This window comes from Pezoporus flaviventris, unplaced genomic scaffold, assembly GCF_033815535.1.
Source record: "Pezoporus flaviventris isolate CSIRO_AGI_PZ_B2104156 unplaced genomic scaffold, CSIRO_AGI_Pfla_v1 ptg000073l, whole genome shotgun sequence".
Lineage (NCBI taxonomy): Eukaryota > Metazoa > Chordata > Aves > Psittaciformes > Psittacidae > Pezoporus > Pezoporus flaviventris.
Window position 1 is genome coordinate 5,793,726 of NW_026892621.1, and position 24,898 is coordinate 5,818,623.

General features: G+C 50.1%; 1 protein-coding gene across 4 annotated transcripts in view; it reads right to left on the bottom strand.

Annotated features, from left to right (window-relative positions):
* Positions 1–15,324, bottom strand: part of PHF2 (PHD finger protein 2) — an 83,905-nt gene extending 68,581 nt beyond the window's left edge. The window contains exon 1 of one of the 4 annotated variants that reach the window (XM_061473019.1): positions 14,745–15,324. In XM_061473019.1, coding sequence (XP_061329003.1) covers positions 14,745–14,842 — 98 coding nt within the window. In that variant the 5' untranslated portion in view covers positions 14,843–15,324. The remainder of the gene's footprint in view (positions 1–14,744) is intronic. The other 3 variants (XM_061473018.1, XM_061473017.1, XM_061473016.1) reach the window with 3 other exon arrangements.
* Between the last annotated feature and the right edge of the window lie 9,574 nt (positions 15,325–24,898).

Here is a 24,898-nt window from a genome sequence, read left to right on the forward strand (position 1 = left end):
AATATTTTCTGCAGTCTGAATGGAAAGCAAAAGACAAGCTTCAAAAGTGGCCATAAGGTCACATTCATGGGCCATAATGGTTGTCTTCTGGCAGCCAAACTAGTTTTAAGATGATGCTTTTCATCTGATGAGTGTTTAAGATGATGCTTTTCATCTTTCTCCTTATCAAATCTTTTATGTGGGTTGGTGTCATTTAAAAGCAGAAAACATTCAAAAGTTCAAAAAGTAGATCTGAAAACACATATAAGAAATAATATTCAAAGCAGACTGTCTAAAACTGATTTCCTTAAGTTTCATATGATGCCAGTATCAGCAAATAATAACAAAACACTGATTAGTTTCCAATAGGAAACACATGTTGCAGCCTCCTGTAATTTTTAGTCTACTTTCAAATCACTCAAATGTGTTGGGAAGCGCAAACATCCCATTTGAGCAACTGATTTGGTCCAAACTGACATGGGAACCCTGAAATATTTCTTAACAACATGTTGTTTTGAACTGTGGAGGAGCACTAACAGGACCTAAAATACACAGCAGCACTCGGTGCCATTAGTAAAGAAGGTGCTCTGGAGACTGCACGTTGTTACGGGTGTGATGCTGCACTGTTGTAAATTGCTATTTGCTGTAAACTGCAGCAGTTTGCTTCAGCCTGCAAACCCACAAACACTGTACACAATTTATGGAGCAGACTTCCACTTACCAAAGAACTGTAAAAAAATGTAATCATGTTACATTGTGAGCTGTGGCTTAAATGTCTCCATGGACACAGTGAGTAGCTCTTATTGTTCATACACCTGGAGCCTTTGGGTCTTTCAGCCTACGCCACCTAGCACATGGTACTGAGACTTTGCTATGCTTCTGCTAAGTCTTGGATGAAGTGTTGTTTTCTTTCTGACACATATTCCTAAGCGCAATTAACATTATATTTATGTTTAACATTATTCCTTAAAATTATAATTTTAAAATTATAATTTACAGATTGTGTGGCACATAGCAAGATGATACATTTACTGGAACTCATATAGAAAAAGAGTAGGAAGATGCAAACTGTTACCAGTGGCACTTATTTCCAAAGCTACCTAAGTTATTATATGGGAATGGTTTTAAACTAAAAGAGGGAAGAGTCAGGCTGGACATGAGGAAGAAACTGCTTACAGTGTGGGTGGTAACACAGTGGCACAGGTTGCCCAGAGAGCTGGTAGATGCACCATTCCTGGAGATATTTAAGACCAGACTGGATGTGGTTCTGGGCAGCCTCCTCTAGCTGAAGATGTCCCTGCTCATTGCAGGGGGTTGGACTAGATGAGATTTGAAGGTCCCTTCCAACCAAGCTATTCTGTGATTCTAATACATTTTTTCTTTTTCTCCAGACAGCTTTTATGCCTTTTTACAAACATGACAAAATGTTAATATTGTTTTCCTTCGAGTGGCTTATCAACACAGAATTAGAGTTCAGCCTTGCTCTCCTCAAAGATAAAACCTTACCTAAAGTGAGAACGCTTTCAGTCCTCTCAGGCTGGGTTCCCCTCAGGTACTCCATCCTTCCTGAAGTGCCTGTGACACTCCCTGTGAAACTTCTGTCCCTTTGAAGACCTGTGGCACAACCAAGACCTGGAACCCAGGAGGGAGCCAGCCACTCTAAAGTGCAATCTCAGTCTCCCCTCGGGCAGGTTAAAGCCATTCCCCTTGGCCTGTCCCTACATCCCTTGTCCCAAGCCCCTCTCCAGGTTTCCTGCAGCCCCTTTAGGCACTGGAGCTGCTCTCAGGTCTCCCCTTCAGGAGCCTTCTCTTCTCCAGGCTGCCCCAGCCCAGCTCTCTCAGCCTGGCTCCAGAGCAGAGCTGCTCCAGCCCTCACAGCATCTCCATGGCCTCCTCTGGCCTCGCTCCAACAGCTCCACGTCCCTCCTGTGCTGCTGCCCCAGAGCTGGATCAGGGCTGCAGGGGGGATCTCCCAAAAGCACAGCAGAGGGGCAGGATCCCCTCCCTGAGCTGCTGCTCACGCTCTGGGGTGCAGCCCAGCACAGGGGGGGTTCTGGGCTGCAAGTGCTATGGTGTATGTGTGTATGCTATGTCACCAGGGCCACCCTACGGACACCAATTTTTTTACCTACCCCCCACATGATACAGCTTGAAAACATCAAATTAATCTGGAATTCAAACATCTGTAGCAATACCCACGTCACCCAACAAGGACCATGGACTGCATTCAACTTGAAAATGCAAAGAACACAATCACATCACCTGTGAACCAGGTCATGGGGGTTTCCTGTTACAGTGAGCAGTGAATGTGCAGGAGGAAAACACAGCTGATGTCATCTAACCTCTGAGTTACCTAAGAAGTAAAATCAGGTAACTTTTGCTGAGAAAAAACGAAACCCCAAATGAAATCCAAAAATCCCCAGAAGAGCAAGCAAATGACATTACCCACATCTCTGACAGCAGCATTCCAGAAACTGCAACTTACACACAGATTTGTTGATTCAGATAGCACATACTACAAGAGCTAAATATTCTGACACACACTTAGAAACTCACAGTGGATTGTCAGTTATCTGCTATGCCATATCACTGCCAAGCTGCAAAGGAGCGCAGCGTGTTCAAGACACACATTCTGCCTTGAAGATACCAAGTAATAAGGGAAGGCTGCACGCAATTACAAGTTTGCTGGGCTTCTGCAATGTAGAAATCATAGAATGGTTTGTGCTGGATGGGACCTTAAAGCTCATCCAGTCCCACCCCTTGCCACAGGCAGGGACCCCTTCCACTAGAGCAGCTTGCTCCAAGCCCCTGTGTCCAACCTGGCCTTGAGCACTGCCAGGGATGGGGCAGCCACAGCTTCTCTGGGCACCCTGTGCCAGCGCCTCAGCACCCTCACAGGGAAGAGCTTCTGCCTAAGAGCTCATCTCAGTCTCCCCTCTGGCAGGTTAAAGCCATTCCCCTTGGCCTGTCCCTACATCCCTTGTCCCAAGCCCCTCTCCAGGTTTCCTGCAGCCCCCTTAGGCACTGGAACTGCTCTCAGGTCTCCCCTTCAGGAGCCTTCTCTTGTCCAGGTTGCCCCAGCCCAGCTCTCTCAGCCTGGCTCCAGAGCAGAGCTGCTCCAGCCCTTGCAGCAGCTCCGTGGCCTCCTCTGGCCTCGCTCCAACAGGTCCCGTGTAAGCAATTCTCTAGGCTCCCAAATAATGATGTATTGAACTTCTTTAGAGCCAGTGACCCAGCATCGTGCTCAGGGGTGAGCAGGTATCTTCTATGGTGAGGCCAAGGTGGTGCTGTGGTCACAGCAGCCATTGGAGGGCTTTGTGGTGACTTGCCCAGACTGGATTTTGTAATACTAACTCCTGTTCCACGCTATAAACTAAAAGCTTAGTTTAGGGGGGGAAATTATGTGTTTCTTTATGCTTTCCTTGGTCATTCAGCACTTTGATCTGTTGTTGCAGTGTGCCTGGTGCTCTGGTTGAAATGCAGGGTGCAGTGCAGCCTGGAGGTGATCTGCCGTGACTTCAGTGTGTTTTGTACAATTGTGGAGCATAAAGATAGTCTGGATTTAAAGCTGCTGAGAAAACTGTTACAGTCAGGTCTCTGTTAAATTCTTGCCATTTGTATTACGAGACATACTAGTCAGACACAGACATAAATGCAGAGGACAGGGAGATGGGACAAGGTTTCATCACTGGCTTTGCTCCTTTCCTCCTGAGTTTTGGTCAAGGCAGTTAACTGCTCTGTGGTTGAGTCTGGTTTAACTCTTTCTCATGCAGGCACATTAATTAGTACATTGATATTTTAAATGTAATATGTAACACAATGAAGAAAATTAATAGTTTATCTCTGTAAGAGGAAGAGGAGTGGAAGTTGTTCTGGAGGAGAATGCCAGGAGAAGACCAGGAGATGGGGAATGTCTGGAACAGTACTGTGGTCTGTATTTGCTGGGCTTCCACCCTGACAGCCGGCTGACGACTCGAGCTGCCTCCGAATCTGAATTTGCTGTTAGAGGCATCTCCTTTCCTTCCCTTCTGTCAGGCACTGACTGACACTGGGTGCCAAGTCTGCATCAGTGACCTTTGCAATATTTGATGGCCATGATGATGCTGTGAGGGCTGGAGCAGCTCTGCAGTGTTCAAGGCCAGGCTGGACACAGGGGCTTGGAGCAAGCTTGGGCTTGGAGCAAGCTTGGGCTTGGAGCAAGCACCTTCTAGTGGAAGGTGTCCCTGCCCGTGGCAGGGGGTTGGAACTGGATGAGCTTTGACGTCCCTCCCAACCCAAACCAGCCTGGGATTCTACGATTCACTCAGGTATCCAGCAGGATTCTTCACCACAACAGCATTCTTTGATTCCACAAGAAATATTTCTGGTGTAGGAACTCATATGCTTTGCCTATAGCAGTCTGTAAGGAGCTAGAGGTTCAAATGGTCCTGCTTCAACTAATTCCAGCCAATAAACGGCACATTTTACCAAAAAAAAAAAAAAGGAAAAAAAGGAAAGTACACCAGATACACTCTAATTTTACATTCCATAGCAACTGCTGCAATTGTATTTAAGGGTATTCAGTGATCATGAATGCAGAGAAAGAAAATCAGAAATGGTTATAGGGTGATCCAGGTGATGCTGCACTTGTTTAGACACAGGCCAAAGAGCAGTAGAAGTTTAAGCCCTTTTGTTTCCTCCTCCTGCCTCGATCCAGAGGTTTGGTGAGATGGTCAATAGAGGGGATTGAATATTGCTCATGTTCTGACTGTGGGGATTGTATTCCCCAGTGACGACCACTGGCTGTTTCATGTGCTCCCCCGTTATTCTACGTTCATCTAAAACCATAATGAAAACCATTTGCAGCCTTTGTTGTATCTGGCAGTAGAAGGCAGAGGCCTGTGCAGTGCCCAGTGCTAGGCACGCACAATGGGACACTGTTCAGCATCGTCACAGGAGCAACACAGACCCGAGCTGGAAGGGTAAATCACAACCACATGGCTCACACTTAATGAGTGTATTTTTATACACATGAGCAATCGCAAATGCATACCGTAACCATGTGTGCTCCATGTGCAAAGCCCCCCAAAACCAAAGATATCATCTGATCACCTAAGACCAGTCTGCTGTTCACACACAGTGCAGACAAGGTGTCATTGTGCCAAAGGAGCACAGGAGGATCTATTTTTTTAGAACAATGAGTATACATTTATTAGGGTTTGGTTTTTTTTAATCATTATAATTTGGCCATATCAAATCCAGCTTTTCCAGATAAAAGAGTGGCACATACGACACAGAAGCAATGTTCCTGACAGTTTCCACATTTCCATCACCTTCCATTGAGGTGTTAACAGCAAAAAGGAGGTTTAACAAAAAAATCACAACTAATGACTCCTTGTAGAAATATCTCATTTCTTTTTTTCACTGGTTGCATCCTTTCAGTAAGCCAGAGCATAGAATTACAGAATCAACGGGTTGGGAAAAAACCTTTAAGCTCATCAAGTCCAACCTTTACCCCAGCACTGTCAAGGCCATCACTAAACCACGTCACTAAGGGCCTCATGAAAACTTCAAGGAAAAATGCTCTCCCTGAGAGTAAATGTACCTCATTTTTTTGCTGAAAGAGGAAAACACAATGAAATCCATAAGCCATTAAACACAAACAAAAGGGCAACTGTAACTCCAACTGCTCTCACCTCACACAGTTCTAGATGATCACATTAACAACTGCAAATAGAAAATTTAAATACATTCTTGTTTTTACAATCTTTTTTTTTTTTTTTTTGGTCAAAATACACTATTGCTTAACTTCCTGCTTTTCTCAACTACTCGCTAAAACTAACTGATAAGATACTAAAACCTGTGGACTATCCAATTAGAGGCTTGCACCAGTTAACTGTGCCACTGTAAGCACATGAACACCACAGTGCAACTTGGTGTCCTCACACCTCCTCAGGTCTCTAGACACATTACTAAGCCATGGCCTCATCGAGATATGTGTCACTGATCATTCCTTGGGGATGTGACTGGGAGGAAGCAAAGACAGGAACTCCTTCCTGGGCTGCTGGCTGGGGGTCCTTCACACGTTGTCAGCCAACTTTACCCAAAGGCTCAATAGGAAGGGTTTGCACTCTCTGAGACCAGAGGAAAACCACCCCTCACCAGGTAAGAAGCATCCAGGGCTGGGATCCCAGGGCTGTAGAGCACCAAGCACCCAAGCAAAGCTGTAGTCTGATCCCACCACACTACCAGAAACTATGATCACAGGGACACCACTGTCCTTCAGAGAGTATTCTTCAGGAGGGTCTGAGCTACTCAGTCATTACATGGAGGGGGGGAAAATCCCCTCAGGAGCAAGTCCACATGACAGATCTTGTAAAATTTGCTAAACACTTTGTTATTGCCATTAAATTCCACATGGACGGTATTCAGGTGTAAGAAACAGCTAGGGAACATCCTAAAATAGATTGTGCATAATGCCCTAAAATAGATTGGGCACAGGCTTAGCTTTTTCAAACAAATATCTAGAAAGGAATTATTATCCATCTCACTCAGCAAGTATTAGATTTTCTAATACATACCCATATGACAGTGTTCCCAGCCACAGATAAGACGCATAAAATGGTTACTATGAAAAATCCAGGTGATTTTCACAAAAAAAAAAAAAAAAGCACCCTAGTGCTGCAACAGCACACCTTTATATTAGAGAGTCACAGACTGGTTTGGGCTGGAAGGTACTTAGAGCTCATCAGTTCCAACCCCTTGCCACAGGCAGAGACACCTTCCACTAGAGCAGCTTGCTCCAAGCCCCTGTGTCCAACCTGGCCTTGAACACTGCCAGGGATGGGGCAGCCACAGCTTCTCTGGGCACCCTGTGCCAGCGCCTCAGCACCCTCCCAGGGAAGAGCTTCTGCCTAAGAGCTCATCTCAGTCTCCCCTCTGGCAGGTTAAAGCCATTCCCCTTTGTCCTGTCCCTACAGGACCTTATCAAAAGTCCCTTCATTATTTCCTTTATTCTAGAGCTATTCAGCAGTAAAGACAAAGCCCCAGGGAACCAATTCCCACTGATTTTTCTGTTCTGACACTGCTTTATTTTATTATATTAAGAGCCAGCACCTGGTAAGGGTGCAGTTCCACTACTACTGAAATGAACAGGCACTTGGGTGCTTGTAGGACTGCTCACCAAACACAATGGAGCTAAAGGTTCAGGATGCTGAAGGGCACTCCTTAATTCATACTCTTTTTCTAATGTTCCTTTTTTTATTAAACAAAAATTGTGCTTAATCTTCATAATATTTTATCCTTTCAGAGGCAAAATCTGTGCAAAACCCCTCTTAAATTAAAAGAATCCTTATATACAACACCCTTCCGTCTTCTATACATACTCTCAGGTACCAGTGCACCAAGCAACATACTTGTAGACCAGCTCTTCCCACGTTACTGTCCACACTTAGTATTACTTAGAGTTGTATTTTCTAAAGCATACTTTAATTTGGAGAATAACTCCATGATTTCTGAGCTGACACAGCAAAACCTCCATGTTCAGGCCAGCTAAGCGCTCATGCTACTTAAAACTTCTCTTTGCATAAACTGGAGTAATCAGTTCTTTTCACAACTAGACTCAGTCTTAGTTACACTTTTTCAAACTGAAACCTTGAGGTGTTCTAAGGAGAAAGTTTAAACAGAAGACACCCAGGCACTGTAAACCTAGAGGTCTCTAAGAGTGATGCTCAGTCCTAGAGCAGAGAACTGATCAAAAGAAAAATGTCTGTTGGGCTTCGAAGCCAGCTTTGCAGACCTAGGTGCTGCATGGGCATCCATTGGAAACCTGTCCACTACTTGGGCAGTGGCTCAGAAGAGGACAGGAGACTCAGAAATGGGGAAGCTGATGCACTTTTTCCATGGATACCTAAACACGGAGCCTATCCTACCATTCAGGATTGAGCACTATGCCAAGTGTTTTTCCTGGGGATGTCAGCTTTACAATACCACCGTGGAAAAGTGAAGGGTGAACTTCAGTTTCCATGCAAGCTTCTTTTTTTTTAATATTCAACCCTTTTAATCTTCACCCAGTACAGGCTTTCAACCCTTTAGCCTATTTTCTCTGCAGACACAACTGCAGATAAAACTTCGTATTTAGAAATCTGCGACCCAAATTGAGACTATACTTTTAACAAACACTTGCAAAGTATTCCTGCAGCTGTGATTTATACTGTAGTGGCCCAGGAGACTCTCTGAGGTCAACTTCAAGTTTTAATGGCATACTAAAACTCTGACATATTTCCATTCTGAACCTCAAGCTCCTTCTCAGAGCACAAATGGATGTGAAATGGTAAGACAAGAAGCTGATTTAGCCATGCCAAAGGACAAGGAACACAAGGGCTGGCACATGCAAAACCAACTTGCTTTACCATCCACCAGATTCCCAATGCTTGGGAAGTTGGTGTCAATCATCACTGGGGGACCACATAACAGTCCGAGGCCCCAAACCCAGCATCAGTTCTGGGACGCGTATGCCCCGTGTTTTTACATCTCTGCAGCCCCAGACATGAAAAAAAAAGAACTTTTTAAAAGATATTAAATAGATCTAAAATGAAAAAAGCCTCTTAGGTTCTCTGAACAACTTTCAATATATAGTGTAAATAATGGTATGCTACTGGAGGATTAAAATGGCAGCGATTTCAACCTGAAGACAAGAAGCATTTTAGCAGTTTTATCTTAAGTTCAGATCTTCTCCACATTCCACACTGACAACTCATATTTTTTAAAAAAGGAAAAAAAAATCGTTGTCTTGGTTTGTCTGGGTTGTGCTCCCTCCAAGGCAAACAATACCCATTGAAGTGTCCTTGTGGACTCTTTACTGAGGATAACTGGCATGCTTCGTGGGCTCTGCAGAATCAGTTCTAACCAACTTGGGTTTCTCTTTCTGCTGAGACAGAGCGGAAGGGACAGTGTTCTGGTAGAGGTATTAGCAAAGCTCATCCACGGTAGCTCCTCTGGGCAATCCCCCAGTATATCACTGAGTATAAATCTTCAGGAAAACATGGAATAATCTTAAATATTGAGTTACTGAAAGAACTTACCGCGTCCCTATCTGAACTCGCACACACTAAAGACAATCACGCTGGGCATCGTATAGTTAACCTGCGTAACTCCCTCCACTGTGATAACACTAAAGCAAACAGCACCATATTTTTAGAATTATCCTCATCTTAAAATTTTTTACAAATATGGCCACAGCTCGAGATTAGCCTATGGAAAAGAGAGGACTGCAATGCTGCCATGCAAAACCAGGCCTGCATTAAACAGGACAATGCTGAACGCTCCAGTGGGAGGGCAGAATCTCCCCATACACAATACTTCAGTTTTGCAGTGTAACAGACAAGTGCTTTTCCTAACCCAGCCAGAGATCATTCTAAGCACCGAAGCACCTGGATTAACTCTCATGATAGAACAGAATCATAGAATCACAGAATAGTTAGGGTTGGAAAGGACCTTAAGATCATCCAGTTCCAACCCCCCAGCCATGGGTGAGGACACCTCACACTAAACCGTGTCACCCAAGGCTCTGCCCAACCTGGCCTTGAAATCATAATTTTATGCTGCTGTGGCAACAGCATGAAATACTTCTAGATAAGTAAAACTTTTGCAATTTTACTAAGTCACTTACTTCAGCTGCACTTGGGACAATTAGTATCAAAGTTTAAATACTCATAGGGTGGAAAAACAAATACAAAAATACTTGTTACTTTATTTAGCAAGTGATTGTTTGATCCCACCCCATATCAACTGGTCTATGTGGTAAGAACTAGTAACAGAATATCCGCGGCAGAGAAAATAATTTACTTTCTTTCACCTACAGCTGCAATGAGTAACCAGGTACAGATTTCTAGTGGAACAAACGTGTACAAAAGGACTTGACTTGCTTGAACATCAGGTTCTGTCTGTGGAGACCCCCCCCTTGCAGCTCTGATCCAGCTCTGGGGCAACAGCACAAGAGGGATGTGGAGCTGCTGGAGTGAGGCCAGAGGAGGCCACGGAGATGCTGCGAGGGCTGGAGCAGCTCTGCTCTGGAGCCAGGCTGAGAGAGCTGGGCTGGGGCAGCCTGGACAAGAGAAGGCTCCTGAAGGGGAGACCTAAGAGCAGCTCCAGTGCCTAAAGGGGCTGCAGGAAACCTGGAGAGGGGCTTGGGACAAGGGCCCGTAGGGACAGGCCAAGGGGAATGGCTTGAACCTGCCCGAGGGGAGACTGAGATGAGCTCTTAGGCAGAAGCTCTTCCCTGTGAGGGTGCTGAGGCGCTGGCACAGGGTGCCCAGAGAAGCTGTGGCTGCCCCATCCCTGGCAGTGTTCAAGGCCAGGTTGGACACAGGGGCTTGGAGCAAGTGGAAGGTGTCCCTGCCCGTGGCAGGGGTTGGAGCTGGGTGAGCTTTAAGGTCCCTTCCAACCCAAACCAGTCTGGGATTCTGTCATTCCGTAACACTCCTGTAAGAGACAAGACCCATGCAGACCTGTTGTTAAAACATGACCTGCTCCAACCCTCAGCAGTTTACATCCCGAACCTGTCAGCAAACCAGCCCTTGTGCTTGCAACGGCAGAAAAGAGACTGAAGAGCAAAGGGACTCAAGGTGTCCCTGGAGCCAGCAGCTCCTGAGCCACGCACAGACTCATAGAGCATGGCTAGCACTGTCACCAGAGCAGAGGAGAAGGCATTGCTCTTTGCACAGCACAACCGTAACATGCTTTGCCCATACCGCTCCACCAAGCCAATGGGCTGTCTTGTCCCACCTCATCTAATATAAGCCTGCACAGCAGCTGACACAGAAAACATCTCCTCCGGCCTTCAGCGCAGCCAGTACAAGGCTGTTTGTCCATCCAGGCCCACTGGTGAGGCAGCAGAGTGGCTGGGCACCTGCTGATCCATCAGCACATGATGCAACTCCCTATTCCTCTTCTCCTGGCCTCCTCTAAGTACCAAAAAGCCATCTCGCACATCGACAGGCTTTACAGCAGAGCAGCACCTACAACCCCAGCTACTGCTCTTGCCTGCAGTCCTGCCACTGGGCAACATGCAGGACGATGCCAGGAGCTCCCGTTCAGGAAGGGACCCAGGATCTGGGGACATAACACAGACATGCTATGACAGAATGACTGAGGAGCCAGGAAAACACAGACCACTGAGGTTGGTTTTTTACAGCAAAGGTCTAGGAGCAGTTGAGATGTGTGGGATTTCATCAGACCAAAGAGCCACATCAAAGAACATAGGCTCCTCACAAAAGAGGAGTCTAACCACCCCTGTCTGCTTTAGCACTATTTTCCTTTTGCCATAAGATCATCTCCATCCTCTCCAGACGGAGCTTGCAGCTGCTTGTCTCAAGCTGTTCAGGCAAAGGGGAAGCACGAAATGATGAAACTCAATTTAAGGAGAAGTCACAATCAGCATTCTGCAAACATGCTGGTGGCTCCATAGCTCAACACACTTCATGAACAGTGTTCCAGGCTCTTGGGTGATGGCTTGTTACAACATGGAGTTGTAAGAGAAGGATGCAGACAGCTTTTGGAAAGAAAAGGACAGAGCCAGCAATGACAGGTTCTTTACCCTTTCTTCTTATAGATCAGCAACACCACCACATGGGCAAGGCTACCAAAGTCCACTGACTTACAAAACCAACACAGACGCCTTATCTCTATCCATCAGGAGTATGGATCAATCCAGCCATACGGTCCAATGCAGCAATTTCACTGCATGCAGGCCCACCACCACAATGATGGCAACTGGCAGGCAACAGCAGGGAGCACTCTGAGGCAACACCTCCCCAGCCACGCAGGGAGGGACCACTCAGACCTTCCTCAGGATTAACTCATGATTTCTATGGAAAGCTCAAACACCATTTTGCAAGAGAAATCCTCTCCGAAAATGGTAATAAAAATGATTACTGATATCTAAAAGCCAGAAGAACTCGGAATCCCTCCCTCTGGCACCTGTATTGGGAAGCAGCAGAGAGCAGTGAGCTCCAAACTGTAGTCAACAGCACATCATCAAACCATTGGCAGTGGTCTGGAGAGCACTAGTCCAAACGCTATGGCTCCAACTCCCCATTTCCAACTTCTAACCCACATTAAGTAAGGTTAACACACATTTGATTTTTTTAGAATAAACATTTACTATCACAGCTGCTGAAGTTGCCACAGGGATGAGACCCAACTTCAGCACAAGGACACTGTGGCTGCCAAGTGAATAAAACCATGAAAAACATTTATTGAAATAGCTGGAAACCCTGGTCAGAAAGGGAGCATGAATACACCCAGAACAGAAATGACACTTTTTATTCTGAGACACATGCTGTACGTCATGTTAAAAAGAGACACAAGTAGGGTTAAATGATTAAAAAACTGGACAAGCCTCCTTAACAGTATGAGCCTTGCAAACCTGCATGGGTTTGGTTGCAGCAGTCTCCATATAAACACTGACACTACGAGTACTATGAGTGTCTAAGAGAGGGACAGGACGATTTCATACAACTAAATCCTGACATTTATTTTTCTTTGTTGAATATTTCTTTGTTCACAGAACACCAGGAAAAGCAATCAGGGGCATGTATCCAGTGTTTTCTATCCAATCACTCCGCAAACTTCTCTCATACGATTATCTGAGGTTCTGACGCTGTCGAAGGTGTCCTTCTCCTCAGTTTTCTTTAGAATCAATCTCTGGATGCTTCCGTGAGCTAAGCAAAAAGGGGACAACACTCCTGCAACAGACCTACAACTCCATTCTGCCCCTGCACACCACAAAGTAAAACACCTTTGTGCCTACATAAGCTATTGCCCCTGACTGCGCATGAAATGTTTTCTTGATCAGCTACAACTGATCTCTTTTCATCTGTTTTAATCAAAATTCACCAGCGTATGCAGGCAGCTTAACTCCTTTTGCTGTTTCTCCTTTCACAAACCCACTCTGACACCACTTTGCATAAAAATCTGTATTTTTTCACATTCTTAAGTTTTCCAAGTTTCACGCACGCCACATTTGAAGCTTCTCTCCAGCCTCTACATCAGCCTCACCCTCTCAACTGCACCCAAGTCTTAACTGACACACGGGCCAGTACAATTGCTTTAAGCCTCGCGGCCGGAACCACACATATAGAGAACCCAACACTGGCACTAGAACTACTGATTTCAGTATTTTGCTGGCAGAACATCAACCCCAGCAACACAGCAAAGGTTCTTTAATGTTTTTTGGGGTGCAAGGGTAGTTTTGGGGAGTATCTGCAGCTGACCCAGGGCCTACTCGGCATCTGCGTGCTGCAGTGGCAGCAGACACTGCTTCTGGCCTTCACCTCCACCAACTATTTTGAAACAACTGTCAGAGGCGCTCGAAGGAGAGTTATGGCTTCACCTTCCTGAATACCTGTCATAAAACGCGCTCATCCAGGTGGTTTGCCGGATTTTAATTCCACTTTTTGCACTTTCCATCACTCACGGAGAACTGCCGCAGAGCCAGCAACCTGCCATCCTCCTCCCCGGCAGCCCTCCTCCTCACCTTCCCCTGGCCAAGGGGACCCCCGCCGGCCCGGGACGCGCCGCAGGTCGGTGCCCAAGCGGCTGCCCGGGCAGTTCGGTGTATTTTAAAGTTCTCGGCTCGCCGGCCACCAACTTCCCCGTTTCCCGGAGGAAGACAATAATAACAACCGCGCTCTGAAGTTGCGCCCGGCCGCCCCAACTCCAGCGCGGCCGCACGCCCATTGTCTGCCGCGCCGGCGCTCCCGAGGGCGGTTTGGGGGGAAACGAGCCGAAAAGGAGAGTCCTCGCCCCGGCCCGCCCCTCTCCGGATCCCACTCCCCCGCCGCCGCTTCCCCACCGCCCTGCGGCCGCCGCCGCTACAGCAGGCCCCGGCCTCGGCGGGCAGGGCCGGCGGCGGTGGTCGGGGGCAGCCGCCCCCCGTGAAGGGGCCGCCGGGTCGCGGCGGAGATGCCGGCGGGGCGGGGGTGCCCGGCCCGGGCTCCGGGGCGGGCTCTGGCCGCGCGGGGTCTGCCCGGCCCGGCCCTCCCCGCCTCAGGGCAGGCGCTCGCCCCGCCCGGCCCCGGTTTCGCCTCGCCCGCCGCCCCTCCGCTGGAGCTGGGCCCCGCCGCGCTCTGCTCAGCCCTCGGCCCGCCCCGCCAAGGGTTAAGCCGCAGGGCTGGCGGCGATGGAAGCCCTGTCAGCGGGGAAACACCCCGGCTGCCCCCCGCTCCGCCCCGCGCTCGCCACCCCGGGAGCCGCGGAGCACCGGAGGGGGGTGGGGGGGTGCCCGGAATCCTCCCCGCGGCCCGGCCCGCCGCCCCGAAGCCCGCTGACACCGCGCCCGCCGCCCTCCCGGCCCGCACCGGGCCCCGTGCGGGACCCCGGCTGCGAGAGCCCGGCGCCGCGGTGCCATCGCCCGGGCGGGCGGAGGGAGCGTCCCCTCCCCGAGCAAGCACAAAGCCCCCCCCCCCCCCCCCCCCCCCCCCCCCCGCCCCGGTGACACCGGAGCCCCGCTCATGGCTGGGGAAAAGGGGATGGGGGGGGGCTTGGGCTATGTGCGGGAAATCCCGCAAAATTGACAAAACACACACAAAAAAATATCTCCAGCGGGGGAGAGCGGTGGGAGCCGGGCAGTGGCTCCTCCTCCTGCTCCTGCTCTCCAAAAAGGCCTGTTGGAAAACTGCACACGGCGGCGGCTCCGCGCCCCGCGCTGCCCGGCGAGAAACGGCGGCGAAGGGCGGCGGGAGCGCGGCGGACGCGGGGGGAAAGGCCCGATGCCTTTGTGTTACCTGCCGTGGAACCAGTCCTTGCAGGCGTCGCACTCGATCATGAAGCGGGTTACGTCGTAGGGCAGCCTACAGATGCAATAGACGGGCACCGTCGCCATGTTAGCTCCCTCCCGAGCGCGGCGGGGCGCCCGGCGGAGCGGGACTGGCGGCGGCTGCTGCGCGGGGCCGCCTCGGCTGCTGCTCCCGCCGAGCGCCGGCGAGGGCGCCGAGCCCGGGCGCGGAGGGAAGGAGGAGAAGGAAGGGGGGGGGGGGGGGCTGGAGAGTGGGAGGAGGGGGAGAAAACAAAATAAAGAGATAAAAAATATCCGATAATGCAGGTACGGCTCCTCAAGGGCGGGCGGGCGCTGCCAGGAAAACAACAATGCCGCCGGGCTCCCCAAAGTTTGGCTGCATGGCTCCTTCGGCTCCGCGAGCGCCGGCCGGGCCGGGGCTTTTTGTTGTTGTTGTTGTTAAATGATTCTTATTCAAAATGTTTGGCGAAATGCGCTCCGTGGCGTGCCCCCTGGTGACAGTACAGTACCGAGCTCCTCATCAACACCCGAAATGTGGCCCTTGCCTCGTAATGTCCTTACGTCAGCTGCCAGCACCGCCGCCTTTCCTCCGCCGCCGCCGGGGCTCGGCGGGCGCCGGGGGCTCGGGGCGTCCGGGCGGGTTTACACCCCGAAGCGCGGGGGTGTATGAGGAGAGCGGGCCAGGCGCGGCTCTGCCCCCGGGCTGGGGGCCGGCGGAGGGGGGACTCCAAAGGTCGTTATCGGGGTGATGCTACCGGGGCGACGCCAAAAGTGTGCCCGCAAAAGCGAAGCGCAGGAGCCCTCCCTCTTCGAAGGACGAGCCACCGCGGGGCAGGGACGCTGGAAAGTAGCTGTAAGTATGGTGCTGCCCCGCCGGCAGCAATAACGCCTGGGGCTGGGGTCCCGGTGGTAACGGCGGGCACGGGCCTGCGAATGCGCACGGGTGCTGATTTTCGTTGAGAAATAAAAATAATGACCTTCGGTTTAGTTGGTAGAATTGTGTTGCTCCTGTTAAAGTTACTCACCTCTGCCCGTGGCAGCCCTTCCACCACTGCAAGCAGGGCTGCTGCCCTAAAGGGGGTGAAAATAAGAGCATCACAGAATGGGTTGGGTTGGAAGGCTCCTTAAAGCTCCTCCAGCTCCAACCCCTGCCACGGGCAGGGACACCTTCCACTAGAGCAGCTTGTTCCAAGCCCCTGTGTCCAACCTGGTCTTGAACACTGCCAGGGATGGGGCAGCCACAGCTTCTCTGGGCACCCTGTGCCAGCGCCTCAGCACCCTCACAGGGAAGAGCTCCTGCCTAAGAGCTCATCTCAGTCTCCCCTCTGGCAGGTTAAAGCCATTCCCCTTGGCCTGTCCCTACAGGCCCTTGTGGAAAGTAAAACAAATAAATCCTTGTAAAAAATAAATCCCTCATGCCTATGAAGGACCAAAGCAGGAGGATACTGCCTGTGTGCTGCAAGGGACATGGAGACATGTAACATCCATGTACCCCGAACCTCCCAACCCCACAGACACCAGCTTCCTCTCAGATGGAGATGGCACAGCAGCAGCAGCAGAAAAAAAGAGGAACCCTCAAGTTCTTCTGCATTGAGATGGAGGATGCAGAACCTTGGTCCCCCTCAACAGTGAGATGCTGAAGGTGGTTAAAGTGATAGTCCTGTGGGGTGTTTAGGGGACCAGTGTGCCAGGGGTGTTCGGTAGCCACTGACACGCTTCCCTGAGAAGTGCTAGAGCTTCCTTCAAAGTACAAACAAATGGAATCCCAACCAAGGTGTGATTTTAATTCCACTTACGATGGATTCAGCATCTGGAATCCATCTCATTTGGAAACCTATTTATCTTAGAGCCAAAAAAAAGATGGACATTTCTCTTCTTTCATCAGTCCACAGAAGTCCTCTGAAATCACATGTGGAGGACAAGGGGAATTACAGGGGGCAAATAACATCAGTTCTATGATTTTCTATAGAGAGAAGGCCATCATCAGCGTGGCAGAACCTGTCTGGACAACTGGAGAGTGACTGCCTGAGTTCTTTCCCGTGCCCACTGAATTGACCTGCCCTAGAGGTGACTTCCAGCCAGTGTCGGCACAGAGCTGCGCTTGGAGCCGTGTCAGAAGTGGCACACTCTGGCTCACCATGGGTGTTTCTGAGATGGAGGTGACATTTCTGGCATAGCTCAAGGTGTGGTAGTGCAGCAGGAAGATCACAGCCCTGCTTTCCGCACCGTGACTCAATTGTTTTGAATGGCTCAGGATGCACAAAGGGGCCTATTTTCTTCATCGTGCTGAGCGGCGTTAGCATCTGCTCTCTCAAAATGAGACCTCTTGTACGTTTAAATTGATCTAGCATGGTTTTAATTGCTTTGAGCTTCAACCAGCAAGTTGAAGAGCAAGTCTAGGGAGTAAAACAGGATAAGGAGGAAAGGCTTGGGAACCATCATGGGAGCTGCACACACCTTTACAGTCTGCTCACTGCTCGTCAATGCCATCTACCAGCACCTCTCAGTGCGGGTTTAAAGAGAGCTTTCAGTGGTTTGATGCCCTTTGGTACAGGGCAGTCATGGGGAAATTTGTCTTCGTGCCTCTGCACAACCAAAATGCACCAAACCACAACTTGAGGCACTGCCTTCCCTTCATAAAACCAGTATTTTAAGGAGCATGGAAACGCTTGCAAGCCTAACAGCTCATCCACACCATGTTCTGTGTCCAGTTCCCTCTCCCATTTGTTTTATGGGCTTTGATCACACCAAACCCCTGTGATCCGTGAAGAATTTCATCCTCATCGCCTTTCCTCAAGTCCCACCTACATCTCCATGAAAACAGCTGTGTTTTCAAAGCACCACCCAAAATTCCAATGTCTTCAGTGCAGCTGCCGCTGAGCTGAACCCTCTTAATACCACAGGGATTTTTGTGAACACAACAGAGGGTAGCCGGGACATACAAAGGTGTAGCCAGATGCTCCTCTGAGAAGGAGCCGTCATGGTTTTGTGCTCCCTGTGGTCCCGCACTGCTCCTCAGGTGATGGTTACATCCAGCAGCAGAGCTGTGCTCACAGCATAGAATCATAGAATAGTTAGGGTTGGAAAGGACCTTAAGATCATCAAGTTCCGACCCCCCTGCCATGGGCAGGGACACCTCACACTAAACCATGGCACCCAAGGCCTCAGTCGACCCGGTCTTGAACGCTGCCAGGAATGGAGCATTCACAACCTCCCTGGACAACCCATTCCAGTGCCTCACCACCCTCACAGGAAAGAATTTCCTCCTTAGATCCAATCTAAACCTCTCCTGTTTAAGTTTGAACCCATTACCCCTTGTCCTGTCACTACAGTCCCTAATGAAGAGTCCCTCCCCAGCATCCCTATAGCCCCCCTTCAGATACTGGAAGGCTGCTATGAGGTTTCAACGCAGCCTTCTCTTCTCCAGGCTGAACAGCCCCAACTTTCTCAGCCTGTCTTCATACAGGAGGTGCTCCAGTCCCTGATCATCCTTGCGGCCTCCTCTGGACTTGTTCCAACAGTTCCATGTCCTTTTTATGTTGAGGACACCAGAACTGCACACAATGCTCCAGGTGAGGTCTCAATAGAGCAGAGCAGAGGGGCAGGATCACCTCCTTGGACCTGCTGGTCACGCTCCTTTTGATGCAGCCCAGGATACAGTTGGCTTTCTGGGCTGCGAGCACACACTGAAGCCGGCTCATGTTCATTTTCTCATCAACCAACACCCCCAAGTCCTTCTCCGCAGGGCTGCTCTGAATCTCTTCTTTGCCCAACCTGTAGCTGTGCCTGGGATTGCTCCGACCCATCAGGGTTTTCACTCCTGCAAAGTCAGTTGGGTTATCTAAAGTTGTGATGGAAGACGCCAGAGCCAACATTGCACAGAATGAGTTATGGAAGACTCAGTGGCTCTCTTCTGGCAACTGGGACACCATACTAATAATGTTAGTAGGGATTAGCAGATTAAGAAACTAATTGGTGATGTTGTCTCATTGTCTTGACTTCTCCATGTGTGTTTCCATCTAGAAGCCATGCAAGGAGGGTGCTTGGCTGCTCTTGGGCAAGGAGGAGTGACTGGTGAAGCTGAGATGCCTCAGCAAAGCATACTTTGATAATCAAGTTATGTTTTTTAGATTTTGAAGTGGGTTTTTAATACATGCTTTTAAACCAACTGGAAAAAAACACAAACCAGCAGCATAGGCCAAAATAGACCCCTGGAGAACATCTGCACAGCAAACACAGGCCTTGCAGGCAGCTGAGCCTTCACATGGGCACTGGGAGCCCAGAGGCCACGTTGCACAAAGAGACCTGCTGCTGCCTGGGAGCTCCTGGATGGGGGGCTTTGGGGGTATTTAGATGACTCGGGAGCAGATGTCTCACCAACAGTGACATCCTCAGGTGGGCACTTGGGAAGAGCCTGCATCTGCTCCTTTGCTTTGAGCAGCTCACAACACCGAGCCCTCAGGTCCCACTTCTGGTGTGGTGCTCAGGGAGGGCTCAGCCATGGTCAGCAGTGCAGGGGGAAGGATTCCCAGCATTTTTTGAGCTTCCCAGTTTTTCTTATGGTTTTATAGTGTTCTACCCATAGATTTCCTCTGCAGCGGTCTATACAAAGTCCTATTTTCTGATGCCCTGTAGCTCTAGACAAATTGTCGCTGTAGTTATTTCCATGCTAGTGTAGAGAAGTAAACCAAGTTACCTTTTCTCCCCTTGGCTCTGTCTGCTCTATAAGTAAATGCTTGCAAAGAAGCCACCTATGAAACCAACCTTGACACACCAGGGATCACTGAGCTGCAGCAAGAGCGGGGTCAGTAGATGACCACCTACACCCCTTCCAGTTTTCCCCTCTGACACCAGAGTTCCTGTTGTTTGGACACCACACCATACTGTCCCATTCTGGTTGGCACCAAGGGGTGAGCAGCACCTAGCAGCCCTTGGCTGTCCTACAGGAACAGTAAACGCACAGAAGTGGTGGTTCAAAAGCAGTAACAAAACATCCAAATAAACCCAACACCCCAATGCAGGAGGAATACTGAGATGTGCAGTTGGGAACAAGGCTTTCGAGCATGTAAGCAGCATTTTTTATTTAAAATGGCTAAAGCCATGGAAGGAGACTGGTTTAAAAGGGCTTTTCATGTAGCAAATGTTTAAAGACATAGTTAAATAATTTATTTTCTATTCTTAACTCTCAATGCAATTTGCATTCATCAGTCACATGTGCACCTTCTCGCTTAGCACTTCTCTCTTGCTTTGTATTTTGGCACACAATCCAGTGTCAGCTTCATTGGGCACCAGTGTCATACTGACATTGAAGTTCTGTGTTTAATGTTGGTCGCCAGAACCTGTACAAGGTACATAGACAAAAAACGGAGCTGTGACCATCAGGTGTCAGTGCAAATGGATCAGTCTCTCCTGTGAGATTTTACATTTTCAGATCTTTTATTCCGTTTTTTTTGTAATAACTCAGCAAACTCATGGTGTCCACCTGCATTGCTGTGTTGTAGCCACAGGGACACGTGTGGAGAGGAGGCACGGGAGGAGGCAGGAGCACAGGGCAGGAATCTGTCCTTGGGAAGCAGCCGGCAACACAGTAGGAAACAGTAACTCCACGCAGGCACCGGTTCCTCTTGGTGGGCATCAAGCAGTGCAATGTAGAGGTAAGCAAGCGGGCCAGAAGTCCTCTCTGCTAGTGGGCTCATAGTTTCTTCATGGTTCATCTTTGTCTTTATGTTTCCATTTATCCAGGGGAGAAAAGGACCAAGCATGGATGAGCCCAGGGGTGCTCCTCACACCAGATTGTTGCCCTGAGCAAGCAGCTGAAGGTGCAGTGCAGGTGGGGCTGAGCCTAAAAAATTGATGTGGCATTTAATCTTGACAGCGTGTCCTGTGCTGTTTGTTCCACAGCTGGGTGGGCAGTTGAACAGTCCTGTATTAGAACCTCAGGAGGCCTCGCAGCATCTCCAGGCTGTGCCCTGTGGCCTTTCAGGTCAGCAACAGCATCCATCAGTGGGTGCCTTCTGCAGGAAGCCGGCCTGGCTTTGGCGCCCAGCACTGCCTCACAGAGGGACAATATTATATCATTATGTATATATATATCATACAATATCATATTGCCAAGATCTGGCAACCAAAGACTCCTACAACTTAACGACCACTGTGTACAGCAGTATTTGTGAAGTGGGTTTTGCCTGTATGTAGAGCAGCGAGACCGCTGTCACATTTTTACCAAGCTCAGTGGCAGAAGCAAACTCTGATTTCAGCACCAGAAGTGATTCCATTAAACGTGGTCCTGAAGCTCAAAGCCCACAAGACAGGAGGGATCGTGCCAGCCACATCTTTTCACTCACCATTGCTATGAGTGCCCCAGGGCTCTGCTGGGGCTGGTCCCAGTTCGGATGGTGGCTGTGGTCAGGGAGCACTGAGTGGCACAGTGCTGTTACTTTGGGAGTCCTCCCTGTGCGCCCACCACAGCACTGGCTGGTTTGGAGGGAGCTCTGTGGAGACCCTCAGGCCTGTTGGGGTCCACCCCTTGCTCTCCTTAACCCACAGGAGCACCAACACTTGCTTGGGGTGGCACCCAGGGAACATCTGGTGATCGGAGACCAGCATCCTCTGCAGCTGCAGCACCCAGAGCCTTTTGGTGCACAGATGTTACTGAATCAGCCTTACTTTGTGCGAGGTGCACCAGGGCTAAAGCATGCATATGTGCTCCAGGAGTTTTGCTGTTTCCCAGCATGGGCATTGTACTGTCATAGAATCATACAATCCCAGACTGGTCTGGTTTGGAAGGGACCTTAAAGCTCATCCAGTTCCAACCCTCTGCCATGGGCAGGGACACCTTTGGTAGAGCAGGTTGCTCCAAGTCCTATCCAACCCAGCCTTACCTTCATCACTCGCTGTGTGCGCGAGTTTCATACACGTGGGAAGAGCACCAGTGCTCAGGGAGTGTTTTGATAGAGGTTGCGGGGAAAGAAAAGAGCCCAGGAAGCCGTGTACCCGTGTACAAGTGCCACTCTCCTGACTCACCTCCCCATAGGCACAAGCAGGTTAGGCTCGGCAGCCCTCTTCAGGCCCTGTGAGCAAGTGAAACGTCTGAAGCATCCCTTTCACATTCATTTACATTAAAAATGCTAAAGCACCAAGATGCGATATTCCAGCACATCCCTCTCATGCCATCTGCAATTCTTGCTGCTTTCTTAAGTCCTGGTTAAACTCTTCTGTGCAAGCAGTGCATGGCACTGCGAGTCCGGGCCAGCAGGTACAGCACCTGCCAGCAGAGCAGAACCACATCCACCACCAGTGGAGGAGCCAGCAGCAAGGGGCTGCCCCAGCACAGGCAGAGGAGCTGGGAGCAGCCCCGATGAGGAGACCCCCTCAAAACCACCTTGCTGGGAGAGCAGCAGTGACCCCTCTGCTCCAAGGCCCCGCTTCTTCCCCTCCCACTGCACCCAACATTGGAAACCCCAACGTGCACCGGAGTCCCCCAGGAACAGCCGAGTGAAGGCAAAGTGAAAAGCAGAGCACAGTCCCCAGGCAGGGCTGCAGAACAGAAGTGACTGGTAGAAAGAAGGGGAAAATATAATAGAATCATGGAATGGTTTGTAAAGATTCCAACCCCAGGGCTGCACTCAGAAAATTCGTGAGTTGCTTCCCACTGCACCTTGAATCCTGGGTTCAGCTCTGGGCCCCTCACTACAAGAGACATTGAGGTGCTGGAGTGGGGCCAGAGAAGGGCACTGGAGCTGGTGCAGGGCCTGGAGCCCAAGTGTGATGGAGAACGGCTGAGGGACCTGGGGGGTTCAGTGTGGAGAAGAGAAGGCTCAGGGGGGACCTGATGGCTCCCTACAAGTGCCTGACAGGAGGATGGAGCCAGGAGGGGCTGGGCTCTGCTCCCAAGGAACCAGGGATGGGACAAGAGGAAACAGCCTCAAACTGCACCAGGGCAGGTTTAGATGGAGCTGAGGAACAATTCCTGCCCCAGAGGGTGCTCAGGCATTGGAACAGGCTGCCCAGGGCAGGGCTGCAGGCACCGTCCCTGCAAGTGCCATGGGTTAGTGGTGGCCTTGGCAGTGCTGGGGAACAATTGGACTGGATGAGCTTGAAGCCTTTTCCAACCCAGCTGATTTTGTGATTCTATGGTTCTATGCCAGGGTAAGCAGCTCCCAGGGAAGCCAGGACAACTGGGATGGTGGCATGCACCAGGGAATCCAGTTCACCCTATAGCTGTCCTCACGTTCAAATATGCTATTATTTATTATTATCAATATGTTTAATTTTCCCATGAATAATCTGTTATTATAACAAAATACATTAATATGTCTTAACATGTGTTTTAATAATCCTTTCTCTTACAGTTGGTTCATGAAGTGAGCCCTGCCAGGCTGCTTATCACTGCATCGGAGGACCAGGAGTCACTGACCAGGTACCAGGGCTGAGATGCAGCGAGGAGAACAACTATGAGAAGAGAATCAGTTGCAGCCTCTGGAAATCAGCACTTGGTCGCCACATCTGGGAGGGAAATGGCATGTTCTGAGGGGAGGGAAATTCCAGGCTCTGCTCTGGTCAATGGCTTTCAGAAAATGCTATTTAAAAGCAGCTTTTGGCCACAGTCACTCAGGAGATGTGCCCACTCATCTCATCGTGTGCCCACAGGAGAGCAGATGTGGTGTCTCATGCAAAATGCTCTCTATAAACGTATGAGCCATTTGTAAGGGGCTTCGTAACTTGGTGGGTGGACTTGCTTGGGGCTGGTTCCCACCCAGAGCACACTGTGCACAGGAGCTGCCATCCCGCACACAGCAGAGTTTGAGCAGGGCATTTCCTAGTCTGAAACTTCCTAAAGGAGGAAAGTGAATCTAAGTGAAGCAGGATTAACCGTCAGACCAACACGGCTGACACAAAGCAAAGGGATGTTTGCACTGATGAGGTTCGCTAGAAAGAACTCTAGTGAAACTGAAGCTGAAAGGAACGCAAATCCCACTGCTGAGACCTCACCCCAGACACAACCTCTGTGCACCTGCTGAAAAGGCAGATGGAAACCAGGTGTCACCTGCACACCTCCAGCCCAGCAGCAGCGAAACGGGCATCTGCGGGCCAGGGCTCCTGCCCTCATCCTCTGCAGGAGGCTCTGGGCACTCATGGGTGCTGTGTCTCCAGGGTGGAAACCCTGGTAGCCGCCTGGCTCCAACACCAATCATGCAGCACCCTGTCAGCTTGTCCTCTACTCCTATCCCCTCCCATCCCATAGCATCCCATCCAAACCCATCCTGTCCCATCCCATCTCCTCCCCTCCCATCCCGTCCCACCCCATCCCAGCCCTGCAGTGCCACTCACACAGGTCCTTGTTCCTTTCTCTCTGCTCAGCTTTGCCTGTGTCCTTCACGCTCTGCGCTCAGCAGCTGCCCCCAGCAGATGCTCCACACACCAGATAGTGGGTCCTAAATGTGGTGTTTCATTACAAACACCATAACAGAGCCACTGTGAGTTAAGCTGAAGTTGTCAGCACTTCATGACAATCCTGCCCAGCTTTTACCTCATGTCTCTGGTTTTACCCTTCACTTGTGGTTTTGTAAACTGCTGGATTAGTTCCCATCGGCACATGTGAACAGTTGTGATTTCAACCAGGGCATACCTTCAGTCAGCCCACAAAATAGACTGGTGAGCCCCCAGGCCCAAATGCCAAACCACACAGACTGCAATCCCATGGTACTGTCAGAAATACACCTTTTCCTGCCCAACCCCCGAATCCTCCTGGCATCAGCATCCTGCACTTGGGTATTAAAGGCCCAATATTTAGCTCTTACCTGCTGCTTCGACAAGAGAAAGCAAAGCCCCTCGGAAGAGGCCCAGGAGCCTCTCGCTCTCCTCTGCCTGGTCCAAGGAGAGGGACAAGGACCCTGTGCCACAGAGGGGCCATGTGTTTGTCCTCAGCTGGGCTGTGCTGGTGCATGCTGCATACTCTGCACTTCCCTGCATCCCCTTCTGCCACTGCAACCCCTTCTGCTGCTGCACCCCATTGTGCCCCTGCATCCCCTCCTGCCCCTATATCCCCTCCTGCCCATGCATCCCCTCCTGCCCCTACATCCCCTCCTGTCCATGCATCCCCTCCTGCCCCTCTATCCCCTCCTGCCCCTATATCCCCTCCTG